Genomic DNA, 15052 nt, shown 5'->3' with positions numbered 1-15052 from the left:
GTACAGCATTGGACTGACCTCATTCAACTACCTCTTCTGTCAGTCTGAATAAAAAGAATGCTCTTTGTCACTTTAAATAAAATGGTCTCAATAAGCTCTTTGCACTATACCATTTATATTCTGCACTGTTTGTTTGTTTGTCTATCTCACTGGTTTTGCACTCTATCTACCATGTGCCTTATGCCACTTTATCCATTTTATATTATTTAAATTTTTATTCTACATGTCCTTATTTGTATATTTGTAATAATTGCATTTTGTGTACGTATATATATATATATATATATATATATATATATATATATATATATTTGATTTTTACTTATCTGTATTTTTGCGTTCTACTATTAGTACTTAGTGTTATCTGTATGCACCAGGGAGTAAGAGAGTAACAAAATTTCAGTTCTCTGTATGTATGTATGGTACATGTGGCAGAATTGACAATAAAACAGACTTTGACTTTGACTTTGACTTTGATACTACTTGAATTTCAAGTATATTTTTAATACATTTAATACTCCGTCTTTTTCACCTGGGTTAGTAACACAAACTCAAGGCTTTAGGCCAGTGTTTCTCAACCCTGGTCCTGGGCGCCCCCAACACTGCATATTTTGTATGTCTCCCTAATCAAACACGCCTGATTCAACTCATGAGCTCATTATGAGAAACTCCAGGACCTGAAATAGGTGTGTCAGATAATGCCGAGTTCACGCGAGTGACAATCGCGCAGTGTGAATTATCAAAGACGCGATCTGAGGGAATAGCCGACACGTCGCCGACGCCCGTGAAATATCTGGCATGCTAAATATCTGGAGCTGTCGACGATTCACAATCACGCTGTATCAGACATATATATATATATATATATATATATATATATAACACAATCCCTGTTCCCTGCATCTCCCTCCTGCATAATCTGTTTTTGTTTTTGTAGCTGGAAATCAGCGCACAGACAATTTGCGGGCTATATTTTTTTAATACTTCCAGTCTCGCTCGAGAAAAACGGTCTGACACACGCAGGTTCTTGCGTTATTTCCTTATCACTTCTCGCGTGTGTTTTGTTGTGAAACGTAGTTTGCGGATCAGACAGAGTTGTCGGCGATTCTTCCTATTGTGAAATCGTGCAATGTGAAAGCCCCTGTCGCCGATCCATCGTGCAATGTAAACACAGCAGCGACTGAATGCTACCCCAGATAGTCATGCAGTGTGAAAACAACAGTGATCCGACGAGTTTGAAAATCGTGCAGTGTGAACTCTGCATAAGTGTAAGGAATTTAGCCTTTATTTATAATTTTAGCTTTAGGGAATCAAATCGTATAAATTCGATTTTTATTTGATATTAATCAAAATGTATAATTTATACCTTTATTAACAACTCGACCAGCGAGTATTAATACAGTATATTTTAGCAATTCGGCTTATTGTCGTGGCCACGATAATAATACAGAATTGGTTGGGTAAATCAAAGAGCACAGGTAACACGATCTTTGGCAAATAATTTAAGATTTGAAAATCACGGCACCAGACCATCCATTAAAAATTAATCGAGAGTTTATTTACTATTCTAGGATACAATACAAAACACATACACACACATGCACACATTCTGGCAAGATGAAAGCAGTTTGAAGAAAGTTTAAGTCTATTCTCTTTCCTGAGAATAAAGACGACCTGAAGACGTCACAAACAGAAGACTCGACTATTGTTATCTTTTAAAGATTCATTCAATTCAGCTCAGCAAATAGAGATTGTTTGTTTGTTTGTTTACTTGCTTTGAGTTGAGTTGAAGGCTGTTCTTCTCTCTGGATGGTTGCTTGAGGGAAATCCCGGACTTTCACGCTGATGTGTCGTTGTCGCGTGACGTCACTCGGGGAATCCTCTTTGGATTCGTGGCTTCCTGGCAGCGCGAATGGCAAGGCTTTGAAGTTCTTACGCTGCAGGCTTTGCAAGTTACTTTGGTCAGACGTAGACAGAGTGTCCTTTGAGATGTCCTTTGAGATGATCACCTAGATGTTAAGTCTGTAGGCGGGTGAGGCGAGACCAAAGTTTCCCAGCAGCCAAGTTTTCCAGCTCAGTTATTTTTTTTCGCCTAGCATGCAAAGCTGGGTGTCTGTTTTTATCGGACAGATGTGAGTCCATCCCATACACTGTCTGATCCAATCACATTGTCTCTGTAGGGCGGAGCCCCGCCCAGCACGGCTCCTTTTCGTGCATGCATTATCTTAATGTTTCATTCATCATGTGAGGAACATTTCTTAATAACTTCTTACAAAAGTATTCATCATTCATACGAGACTGAAAATCGACATATGATTCCTTTCAACTTCCGGCATTTGAGATAAGCTTTAACCCAATACTACACACGGCGATCAATTCAAAAAGGCAGTTATAAGGCAAAGACCAAACTAAAACACACCATACATAACATAAAACACCAAGCATATATATATAGATATATGTAAGACATCAAACATGAGGTATTTGTCATATCGAATACCTATAATTTGACCTACTATGCGGGTTAAGTCATAGATTAAAATATCCTAAATTCTAATAACCACAGCAAGATAAACAAAACATAAAATACCACATTCATATATATATATATTGTCTCTTGAGTATATTGCTTTAATAGCAGCAGTCTTTTCTTGATTGTCCGTTTGGCAAAGTCCATAAAAGTTTGGGTGCCTCTTTTGTTGTAAGAGAAAAGAGGCGCGTATTCTCTTGGAATGCAGCGAAGAAAAGGGAGTTGTTATGAGGTCATGAGGATGTCTGTGGTGTAGGTTTGTTGAGGTCTGGTCAACGTATATCTGTCTTTTCTTGTTGATACCATCATTGACTTATGGTCGAAAGCAGTCAGGGGATTCAGGGAGGGTCTGTGCTGGAGCATGTCCAGATCCCACGTGCTTTGTACTGTCTGTTTATTCGACTTTATTTATGGTAAACCGGTCAGGAACAACATTGTCAGGAACAACTTCAAAGGGTGGCCAGATGTTCTTCTCCCAGCTTCATGGGTCTCATGAGATGATAAGGAGAACAGGCAGGAAGCTAGTCAGATACTTTGGGCGTTGTGTTGGTCATTTGTAAAATTTTACAACGCTGCGATGGAGAGTAAGATTCCTTGGAATGTTCTGAGTTAAGATTATATGTGTGTGTTCTTTTCGACTAGGTTCTACATAAGGGAGATGTACAAAATGTGCAGTGTTGGGGGGCGCCCAGGACCAGGGTTGAGAAACACTGCTTTAGGCCCTCACAACAGTCAACCAACACACACACAGGCTCAACAATCACATGCTGCAGGAGGAAGAACTCTCTCTTTCCACCTCAGCTTTATGCTGCCTTCACGTGCTATCGGAAATTTCCTGTTTCCCACTAATGAAGTTGTGATTACGAGCTTGTCGTATTCAAGTGCTTTTAATGTCGGAAAGAATAAAATGTAGCATCCCATTGGTTAACAATCATAATCATTCACTGCGCTATACATGCAGTTTGCTGACAATTCTGGAATTTCGGTCAAATACATGCTTATTTCACTGTTTATAAAACATAATATGCTTCGCAAGATCATTCATATCTAGCCTATAAATACACTACTTTGGCGATGTAGTTGTTGTGAGAACAGCATTGACAGCAGCAATGGTTGTTCCCTCCACCATGTTTAAAGTTTATGACCCACCCAACTCGGAAACTCGGGTATCAAAATTATTTCCGAATTTCCCAGTAGTAAATACAACTTGAGAGGCCGTTCACGTCCAATTTCCGATTAGGAAACTCGTATTTACGATAATTCCGATAGCATGTGAAGGCAGCATTAGCCACCAGCTCCCATCTCGTCAACCAATCGGGTCACCCCCAGAGCTTGGTTTTAATTGGGCACAGCTGATGTCCATACCTGGCTGATGGGATGACAGAGAGAGAGAGAGAGAAACCAGGGCCCTGTACCATGAAGCCGGTTTAGCCGGCTAGCCAGGTAAGTTTCAGTTTAGTTTGCGCCTGGGTTTTAGGTAACATTAAAGTGGTTTGCCTTTTAGCAGTGTTCATCGCCATAGTAACTTACGCTCCACAGCTAACCTGCTCCGGGGCAGGTTATGTTCTGGGGCCTGTACCATGATGGTGGCTAAACAAACTCCGGGTTACAGGATTAGTTTTGAGTTGACAAAACCAAACCGATGCAATCAGGCTTAATTGGTACCATGAAGCAGCTCATCAACTTTCTCTGTCAACTCGGGCTTTGATCCTTAAGCTATGATTACTCCACGGGCGCGTGCACATAAAAGAGTGACGTCGGCACCGAACAACCAATCGCGTTCAATATGGATAGAGCGAGAGCTGTATATTTTTCTGCGGAGGAGCAAGAAATAATTATTCAAAAGTATGAAGAATATAAACATGTGTATCAAGCACGCAGTAATACTGTATCTGCTGCCAAAGCAAGAGAAGAGTGTTGGAAAAAGATCGCTGATTGCGTTAATGCGTAAGTTAAACAAATATACATTCAATATTAATTAAAAATGATGTGCATGATGTATGTGTGTGCGCTCGTGTATATGATGCCTTTACAATAAGGTTGTATTTGTTTAGAGAACGTAATGCATTAGCTAACATGAATTGACAATGAACGATAGTTTTTCAGCATTTATTAATCTAATGTTAATTCCGTTAGTTGTTCAAGTTACTCATGTTACTTCACTGTGCATTAGACGTATGTTAACAGTTAGTTTTATTTTAAAAATGTATTAATGCTTAAATTAAAATGTGTATATACGTATACTGTATGTATAAACGTATTTGTGTATAAAAATGTGACTGTATATTAGGCCTACGTCATATAGATTAATAGGCTATTCATTGATTTTTAGATGCAACCCCAACTACAAACGTTCTTGGCAGCAGATAAAGACAAAATATAAAAATATCATTCAAAGTGGTGAGTATTTACCATAACCTTTTATTATTTTCGTGAACATTTTCACAAAAACTTTTTTGCAGCAAACAGAAAAAAGTGTGACATTCGGAAAACTGGGGGAGGGTCACCTCCCCGAGAATACACTGTGGCAGAGGAGCTGGCTTTGAGTAGCAATAAGGGGCGGCCGATTATGGATGGTATTACAGGTGCTGTACAATCTGACCCTTGTGCTGGCTCCTCTAAGCAAGTGACACTGGGTATGTGTGCAATGCATTACTACCTTTTAAAAGTTGTACATGTGGCTGACTGTATGTTCTGCAGTAGAGGAAAATACAGTGTCCCTGTTGAAGCCGGCACACGTTCACACAGTCTCCCACACAGAGGTGAGCTTGCAGCAGACAGAACACTATGAATATGCTTTACAACAGTTACGCTTTACATTGGCCTACTTTTATTTATTAGGGTGAAGCAAATGATGAAGACACCCTCTCTGTGTGTTCTGAAACCATTGCTGAGGTGAATGCATTTGGTTTTTTTTATGGCACACATTTTAATGTCACACAAATGTGACTGGCCCTTATCTTTTATTGTAGGATTTTTCACAACCTGCCCCACAAACTGACACCTCTACCTCAATGGGCTTCAGAAGGAATGTGAACAAGGTACTGCTTTAAACCCTTGACATAAATTACAGCCAGTCCTGTGCCTGTATTAAGTCATGCCTTTTGTCATTTGATTTACCTTAAGACTTGTAATGATTGTTTGTGGTGGAATTATGTTTCAGGTGGAAACTGACTCCGTCAGGGCCCTTTACAAAAGGAGCCTAGAATTGGACTGCACACTAAAGGAGCTGGACTGTGAGCTGAGGAGCCTCCAAATTAAAAAAATGAAATTGGAGATCAAACAGCTGGAAAAACAGATCTCAGTATGTGAACTTACTAAAACAGGCAACACATTAGTATGAACACTCAATACTTATTAATGCATCTTTCTCCCTCCCTAGCCACATCAACAATAAAACCATTTGAGACCTATCTGCAGTTTCAATTTACTTTTATTAAGTAAAATATTGTATGGTGATTGCATCTCTGACAGCTGCTCCAGCTGGGTGGTCAAGTGTGATTGGGTCAATTTCATCGGGGAGAAGCTGGTTTAGTGGTGGTGCTTGCTCCTTTCTGATAGTGGCTATATTGTGCAGAATGGCACATGCAGCCACTATCTGTGATGCCCGCTCTGGTGACACCCTTAACCGCCAAAGGCAGTTGAAACGTGCCTTTAGGATGCCAAAGGTCATCTCAATCTTGACCCTGGTTTTACTGAGGGCCACATTGAACCGGTTTTGTGGCCTTGTCTGAGGGTCAGGATAGGGGGTTAGTAAAAATCTCTGGCATGCATAACCCCTGTCTCCTACCAACAGGCCATCAAAAAGCCCTGTCACAGAACAGAAAAGGGGAAAATTGTATAAGTTTTGCTTTGTCAATTAAAAAGGACACTTTAAAGTGTTTTGTACTGTAACTTGCCTTCCTCAAAGCGCTGACACAACACAGACTCACGGAAAATTCGTGAGTCATGCACTGAGCCAGGCCATTTGGCATCCAAGCTTGTGATCATGCATTCATGATCACAAGTTATCTGCAGATGAAATGTACAGTAGATCATTGTCATATGTGTTAATGATTCATCTCACTGAAAATAAGTCATCTTGAATCTATAGTACACCTACCTGAACATTGAGGCTGTGAAAGGACTTTCTATTCACATAATCTGCCTCATGTTCTCCAAGAGCTGTGGAGATTGCAACATGTGTGCAGTCTATTGCTCCTATGACTCTAGGGAATCCTATCATAAGATTAATATATTTGTTAAAAGATTTAGAATAATATTAACATGTACTGTATTGTATAATTTAAGTGTTCTAAGTGAAATCTGCTTTCTGGGGAGAAAAAAAGTGAATGTATAAAAGTAAATCTGTTCATGTAGTGTCACCCTATCAATCTTACCGGCAATTTTATAAAAGCCCTCTTTTATGGACATGGTCGATAAATGTCCGGGGAACACTATGAAGCTATTCATGTACCCCTGCAGTGCGAGGACCACCTTGCGAATGGTTCTCTGCATCACCGACCGCATATAAGTATGTACCGCTTGCAAAAAAACGCAACGCAATGCATACCATTTGCGGTACAGTAAGAGCATGACTTCGACGTGTCACATTTGATATGTGCGGCTCAAGAAGTTCGCAAATATAAGAGATTCCTTCCGCGGAGAATCTGTATCTTTCATACAAGTAAGTATCAGGAAAAGCGAGGGGATTTTGTCTGTCCCTAAAAACTCTTTCTCTACGAAGTGCTCATCTAACAATTTGTGCAGAGATGTCCACAGGATTTGGTAGAAAAGGTGAAGCCATTGCAACAGACACTGGGATATGTGACGTCACCTATATGTTTCTTTGATTACAGCTGATTGGTCGAATTTCAGTCTGAGATTTCAAATCCAGAACATAACCTGCCCCGGAGCAGGTTAGCCGTGCAGCATAAGATACCATGGCGACAAACAACGCTTAAAGCCGAGCTACCTTTATGGTACCTAAAACCCAGAGTTGGAGCAAACTAAACTGAAACTTACCTGGCTAGCCAGCTAATCCGGCTTCATGGTACAGGCCCCTGGTTTAGAGAGCTCAAACTGAAATTTGACCAATCAGCTTCAAGCAAATATGACGCAATAAAGCCACTCCTCCAGTTTCTCTTACTCCAAATTAAAGGACGCTACATAGTAAAACACTTTTAAAAGGTAAAATCATCAGATTTTTTTAGAGATTATTTTATTATTTTATATTATTTATATAATTATTATACCCTTAATTCATTACACAAGCCAGCTTAGTTTAACAGTAATTATTAAGCTTTTATTTATTTTAAAATCAACATAAACAATAATATGCAATATAAATAAGTTTTAGAATCAATAGCTTTAAGCATGACTACATATGAGCTTAGATTTTTAAGTGTTTTTATACCTATAAACATTATCAACTCTATAAACTAACTTTACAACTTTTACTTGCACTTATATGGTAAGATGTTTTCTTTAAGTTTTCCTCATTCATGGATAGATCGTTTCATGATCGTGCTGTGTAAATGTGTTTAAATTCTTCATATTGTTCAATCTTTTAATCTTCGCACTGACTCTCTCACAAGAAGTGAGTTTTTTCACAGTTTTAAGGGATGTGATTGGCTGCTCATTACTGATGTCACACTTTCATTTGCACGTGCTCCATTAACTCAGGATAAAGCCTGAGTTGGCAGAGAAAGTTGATGATCAGCTTCATGGTTCCAACAAAGCCGGATTGGACTGGTTTGGTTTTGTCAACTCAAAACTAATCCTGTAACCCTGAGTTTGTTTAGCCACCATCATGGTACAGGCCCCAGAGAGGGAGTACAAAACAACACAATGCAAAACAAAAAACAAAAACAAAGTACAACCACATTACACCAAACAAATAAATGGTGACCACATACATCACAAATGTAGACAGGGAATTAAACAAATACATCCTGGGACGTAACAGTGTATATATATAATTTGCACAGCTGTACACAAGATATTTAACATAAGCAAAAGGTCTGAACAACACATTTAAACATATTTTATTTAAGTTTATTTAGGAAAAGGAAAGGAAAGGATATAAACATAAAATAGTAACATTTAATGCATATAAGAATGATGATAAATTGAGAAAGTAACATTTAAAATACAGAAAACAAATCTGTTTGTAATCTGCATCCAACCATGTCAGCTCTAACAGCTTTTATCTAGTAGTCGAAATCACAATCTGGATGATAATGATCACTACAATGAAAACGAGGCCAATACCAAGGCCGATGTGATTCAGGATGAGCGCCGTTTTGGAGTTCTTCTCTGCTAATTCCCGTTGTCCTGAATAGTTGGCATCTCGAGTCTATGAAAACAATGTGAAACATAATGTCAACCATTTCTGTTCTCATTTCTTTGAGCCAGTGGCAAATGGGGAAGTTTTGAAATGAGGTTGTAAACTCCACTCACGGAGAATGGATTTTCTTAGTTCTACATTTAATGCTCTATTTACATTTAAAGGAAGTGGTACACTGGAGGAAAATCTGGTGTATAGAACCTTTTTTTTTTTTACTCATAAATTTAGATCAAAGTAAGAATTGTGAGAAATAAACAGGAAACAAATTATGGAAATAATAATACACAGGAACAAAACAGGACATTAATTATTGAAACAGGCTTCCATAAGTAACACACTGAATTAAACATGACATTTTGAAGTACAAAGACTGAAATTGTATTCACTTGTAAAATGTACCCTGTGCAATATTAAATTATTTAGCCATGTTTGCAGTGAACTGCAAGTTAATTTAGCTTTGTGAAGATACTACTGGCTACTTATAACCTTTCTCTTGAATGTAAACAGGTTTTTGGATAAGTTTGCTGTAGTTCTGTTTTATTATGCACATTGATAACCAAGTTAACATGATACAGAGTTTTATGCATTTAGCAGATGTTTTTATCCAAAGCGACTTACATTGCATTCAAGTTACAGTTTTACATTTTATCAGCTCTTGCTTTCCCTGGGAATCAAACCCATGATCTTGGCATTGCTAGCGCCATACTCTACTATTTGAGCTACAGGAAAGCTAAGCTATTAAACTATTAATATAACCAAGTTGACCAACCAATCAGCCTAGCAAATCCAGTCATCCAAATTCACAGTTGTTAGTGAACTACATCTATGTTAAAAATATTGGCTTTTATGTTTTCACATGAATGAATGAATGAATGAATGAATGAATGAGGCATTTATATAGCGCTTTTAATGTGTATTGCAATACACCCAAAGCGCTTTACAATCATGTGGGGGGTCTCTCCTCAACCACCACCAGTGTGCAGCATCCACTTGGATGATGCGACGGCAGCCACAGGACAACGGCGCCAGTGCGCTCACCACACACCAGCTACAGGTGGAGAGGAGAGAGTGTCATAGAGCCAATCAAGTGGATGGGGATTATTGGGAAGCCATGATAGACAAGGGCCAGTGGAGGGAATTTGGCCAGGACACCGGGGTTACACCCCTACTCTTTACGATGAGTGTCATGGGATTTTTAATGACCACAGAGAGTCAGGACCTCGGTTTAACGTCTCATCCGAAAGACAGTGCTTTTTTACAGTATAGTGTCCCCATCACTATACTGGGGCATTAGGACACACACAGACTGCAGGGTGAGCACACCCTGCTGGCCTCACTAACACCTCTTCCAACAGCAACCTAGTTTTCCCAGGAGGTCTCCCATCCAGGTACTGACCAGGCTCAGCCCTGCTTAGCTTCCATGGGCAACCGGTCTTGGGCTGCAGGGTGACATGTTAACATATAGGCAGGCTTAACTCTCCAGTACTGTATGGCCCCGTTTCATAGACAGGGCTTAGCTTAAGCCAGGACTAGGCCATAGTTCAATTAGGATTTTAAAGTAATTTTTATAGACGTGCCTTCGAAAAAAACATTACTGGTGTGCATCTTGAGACAAAACAAGGGCACTGACATATTTCAAGATCAATCAGTACAAGTTTCTTTCAGTTAAAACAGCTCAGACTTAAATTTTAGTTGGGGACTAGGCTTAAGCCTTGTCTGTGAAACTGGGGGTAAATGTGATGGCTATGTTACCTTTCCTAACACTGTTGTTTTGCTTTTGCAGATTGGAAGGTTTTGTTTTATCCTTACCTTTTTTAAAACCTTTTAAGAAATTGTTTTAAACATTTTATAAGTTGATCTCTGTTGAAACAAGTTGAAAAAATAATGGGCATGTCAGTCTTCATTTTAGGACTCCTACAGTTTTGCTCTAAGAATATTTCACAAAGCATTTTAGCGCTAAAACCAGCTCATAAATCTCGGAAAAGTTAGGGGTAGTAAAGAGGACTCCTAAATCAAGACCAAATCACAAACAATCCTAAAATAACTGTTTATAAATGTTTATAAATAAATGTTTAGAAACATTTGCATTCATTGTATTTTTACACATTGTACATTGTATGTATTTATCACAATGAAAATAGCATTTGACCTAAATTTAAGAATCATCAGCCAGCTGAATATCTAGATAGCGCTGTGAATATTTGTATGGTTACCAATGAATGGGATATTGCATTGCATTGCATTGCATGCACCTGTAGGATATTAACTAAATATCTGCATCTTTTGGCTTTAATAACATTTCCCAAAGAAACAGGCAAGAATGAGCTCATGAATGGACCGTCCACAATGATTCCTTTCCAACAACAAACCACTTGAATGTAACAAACTCGTAATTACAACTTCAGAAGTGGGAAGTAGGACGTTTCCAAATTGTGAAGGCAGCATTAATGGTAAGAAAAAATTATTTGTGAATACAGCCCCGATCTACTGGTTTGATCAATAATACTTGTTCATATAATGACAGTTTTCAGTTAATCAAACAATAGCCTACATGTGTACTGATTTTTTAACTGTACTACAGACATCACTTAGAATTTTTTTGTACTGAATTGGTACCAATTTAAGTTGTAGGCTATTCTTTTGACGTACTATAGTAATGTTGAACTTAACTATAGTAATGTTGAACTATAGTAACTTGAAAACATGATGTTAAATGTACAAGCAATTTTTGAGTAAAAAAAAAGTTTTTCTTTTAGTGAAATACAACAATGCACAGTAAAAATAACTCATAAAATAAGATTTGTTTCCCCTTAAAACTCTGTTGCTGTTCACACCTTTGTTTATACAACTGTCATTTACAGGAAGAAAAAAAAAAAACCTGTAACAATACCCGCATTACACATACTGGATCAGTTATAGGGAAGTTACATGAAAGATCTTGTCATTTTTATAATGCCTGCATATTTGCGTGACCACAAATACAACTTAAGCTTTAACAAGCCTCTCACCTATTTGGCAGTCATCTGAATCTCCTTTTAAGTTACAAATTGTTTAAGTACATGTTCACTAGAATTATTTGGGCAGTGAATCACTCATAATGTTTGGGATCAATGTAGGGGATAAAAAAAAAAAGCAATGTAGTTTCAGATACTATAGATCAACCACATAGAAACATTTTAATGAGTGAATAATATACCTATTATTAATAATAAACTAATAATCAACACAAAAAATGGCAAAGAACCATAAAACTGATAGAAATAATAAGGAATCATTTTTCCATATTTTTTTCTTTGTGCCTGTTAAACACCTGTAATCATTAACTTTTGATGATTACCACATCTAATTCTAGAAACATTTCATGCAATTGTATGCTTAATGCTTATAATTGTTAAATACATTAAATAAAAGGGAAGCACATGGACTAATATACTTACAGAGATGGAGTATATCAGCGCAGCAATGCCCAGAGGTAAACAACAGCACAGCATGGTGAAGATGGAGTAGGCCAGGTAATTTGACACTGGATCAGCCAGTGGAGTGGCGGTCACAAAAACCGAAGGCTGCATGACCACAGTTTGTCCTGGATACAGCCCCTGGACGTAGGGGCCCTGGGGGACTGGCTGGCTTGGAAAGGAAGGAGGATATCCAGCAGGATTGTGCTGGTGTGCTGGTGGTGCTGCTGAAGTCATCCCTGATTTCTCAGATGAATTTGAGGCCTCTGGAGGCTGATTGAAAGAGTGGCTGGGATCCATTCATGTGATTATTGGATTTTATTTTGCCTTGTGATCTGCAGCAACATATGTAATACTGTACTCTGGTTCAGTCTTTTATGTGCTGATGAATGTAGTCAGCAAATGGGAGGTGAGTTGTAGGTTGTAGGGGAGGAGTGACATGAACTTTTCCACAGTTTCCATTACACACTGTGACTGCAGGCGCCACCTTTTTAGTTCTATGTTAACTCTGATGAAATACTTGAAGTGTAAGATTATTTCACCACACCCAAACATTATTCTGGGACCTTGTGACAGTGAATCTTCCTCTTTTTAATCTTTTTCCTCATTCCCCTGCACTCTCAAAAAAAAAAAAAAAAAAAAGTTATTAAAGCAGTCACTGAGATGGTACTTATTCAAAGGGTACATCTTTGTACCTTAAGGGTCCATATTGGTGTTTTAAAGGTACATATCAGCACCTAAAGTGTACATATTTATACCTAAAAAGTACAAAAATGTACTTTTTGAGAAGGTACTGCCCCTGTGACAGATTTTGTACCTTTTTTTCTAAAGGTGTGACAGCATTGCATTACATTTACTCATTGCAACATGGGTTATAAACTCAACCTTCCTGTATTTTAGAAGAAAATGCTTTCTTAATTAAATGAGAAACAACTTCTTAAAGAATGAAATGTTTTTTGGTCAAATCATTCCTCACTAGGCCTATGGTCAATAATTTGTCAATAATGCTGTATTACAGGACACTTATATACACTCTTAAAAATAAAGGTGCTTAAAAGGTTCTTCACAGTGATGCCATAGAAGAGACATTTTTGTTTCCACAAAGAACCGTTCAGTCAAAGTTTGTTCAAAGAACCATCTCTTTCTTACCGTTTTATAATCTGAAGAATCTTCTTTCACCATAAAGAACCTTTTGTGAAACAAAAAGTTTCTTCAGATGTTAAAGGTTCTTTATGGAACCATTTAGACAAAGAAAGGTTCTTCCATGGCATCATGAAGCACCTTTATTTTTAAGAGTGTAATATCTCTCACGATTTGCAATATTCAATGTAGATGATAATGACAAGTACTATAGATGACATCAGACATCTAAACTCAAACCACAATATGCAGACAGCAACAGATTGAGTGTTACTATAGTTTGAACTGGTAATAAATCTATAACTCCCTAAAAATGTCCACCTGTTTCCATAATGAAGAATAAGAAAAATTCTGGCATGCCATATTCTTTCTCACTAATGGACCTTAAGGGTCCATATTGGTGTTTTAAAGGTACATATCAGTACCTAAAGTGTACATATTTATACCTAAAAAGTACAAAAATGTACTTTTTGAGAAGGTACTGCCCCTGTGACAGATTTTGTACCTTTTTTTCTAAAGGTGTGACAGCATTGCATTACATTTACTCATTGCAACATGGGTTATAAACTCAACCTTCCTGTATTTTAGAAGAAAATGCTTTCTTAATTAAATGAGAAAAAACTTCTTAAAGAATGAAATGTTTTTTGGTCAAATCATTCCTCACTAGGCCTATGGTCAATAATTTGTCAATAATTTGATCTCCATTGATCATTACATTTAAAATCATAACACCAAATGTGTTTGTTAAATTATAATTGAGGCTGCTGTATTAAAGGACACTTATATACACTCTTAAAAATAAAGGTGCTTAAAAGGTTCTTCACAGTGATGCCATAGAAGAGACATTTTTGTTTCCACAAAGAACCATTCAGTCAAAGTTTGTTCAAAGAACCATCTCTTTCTTACCGTTTTATAATCTGAAGAATCTTCTTTCACCATAAAGAACCTTTTGTGAAACAAAAAGTTTCTTCAGATGTTAAAGGTTCTTTATGGAACCATTTAGACAAAGAAAGGTTCTTCCATGGCATCATGAAGCACCTTTATTTTTAAGAGTGTAATATCTCTCACGATTTGCAATATTCAATGTAGATGATAATGACAAGTACTATAGATGACATCAGACATCTAAACTCAAACCACAATATGCAGACAGCAACAGATTGAGTGTTACTATAGTTTGAACTGGTAATAAATCTATAACTCCCTAAAAATGTCCACCTGTTTCCATAATGAAGAATAAGAAAAATTCTGACATGGCATAATCTTTCTCACTAATAGTTTTTTTTTTTTTTTTTTTTACTATTTAAATGGTCGGTTAGGATCCTGAGAAGTACTGTATATTCTTCCACAGGAGGTCAAGCAAGAGCTAAGTGGATAATGTGAATGTAGAAGCACAGAGTATCTCTCTCTCTCTCTCTCTTTCTCTCTCTATCCATACATCCATCCATTAATAATGAGTATCTTGAACTCTTTTAAGTCACTCTACACCAGGGGTTAAATTACGGCAGTGGAATATTTGCCCTACTGCTCAGGATGACTGTCACAGTGAGGCTCTGTGACTAGAGACTGTTATAATGAAAAGGACTCTTACTTTGACAC

At 37.6% G+C, this 15052-nt stretch overlaps 1 protein-coding gene and 1 pseudogene across 1 annotated transcript; both read right to left on the bottom strand.

Moving 5' to 3' along the window:
- Positions 1-5966: 5966 nt before the first annotated feature.
- LOC131521647 (putative nuclease HARBI1) lies at positions 5967-7316 on the bottom strand (annotated as a pseudogene).
- Positions 7317-7792: 476 nt separating this feature from the next.
- On the bottom strand, positions 7793-12704 carry LOC131521956 (trafficking regulator of GLUT4 1-like). The gene is made up of 2 exons (XM_058747126.1): positions 12296-12704; positions 7793-8867 (listed from the first exon to the last, which is right to left on the bottom strand). The coding sequence occupies exons 1-2, from the start codon at positions 12611-12613 to the stop codon at positions 8718-8720; spliced, it is 468 nt and encodes a 155-aa protein (XP_058603109.1). The 5' UTR covers positions 12614-12704; the 3' UTR covers positions 7793-8717.
- Positions 12705-15052: the final 2348 nt, after the last annotated feature.

This window comes from Onychostoma macrolepis, chromosome 16, assembly GCF_012432095.1.
Source record: "Onychostoma macrolepis isolate SWU-2019 chromosome 16, ASM1243209v1, whole genome shotgun sequence".
NCBI lineage: Eukaryota > Metazoa > Chordata > Actinopteri > Cypriniformes > Cyprinidae > Onychostoma > Onychostoma macrolepis.
This window is presented reverse-complemented; position numbering and strand designations above follow the sequence as displayed.

Bases quoted from the DNA above. Each gene is read 5' to 3' on its own strand.
- LOC131521956 (XM_058747126.1), bottom strand. From the start codon at position 12,613: ATGGATCCCAGCCACTCTTTCAATCAGCCTCCAGAGGCCTCAAATTCA. The intron at 8,868-12,295 runs GTAAGTATATTA...TTGTTTTCATAG, and splicing joins CGCTGATATACTCCATCTCT to ACTCGAGATGCCAACTATTC.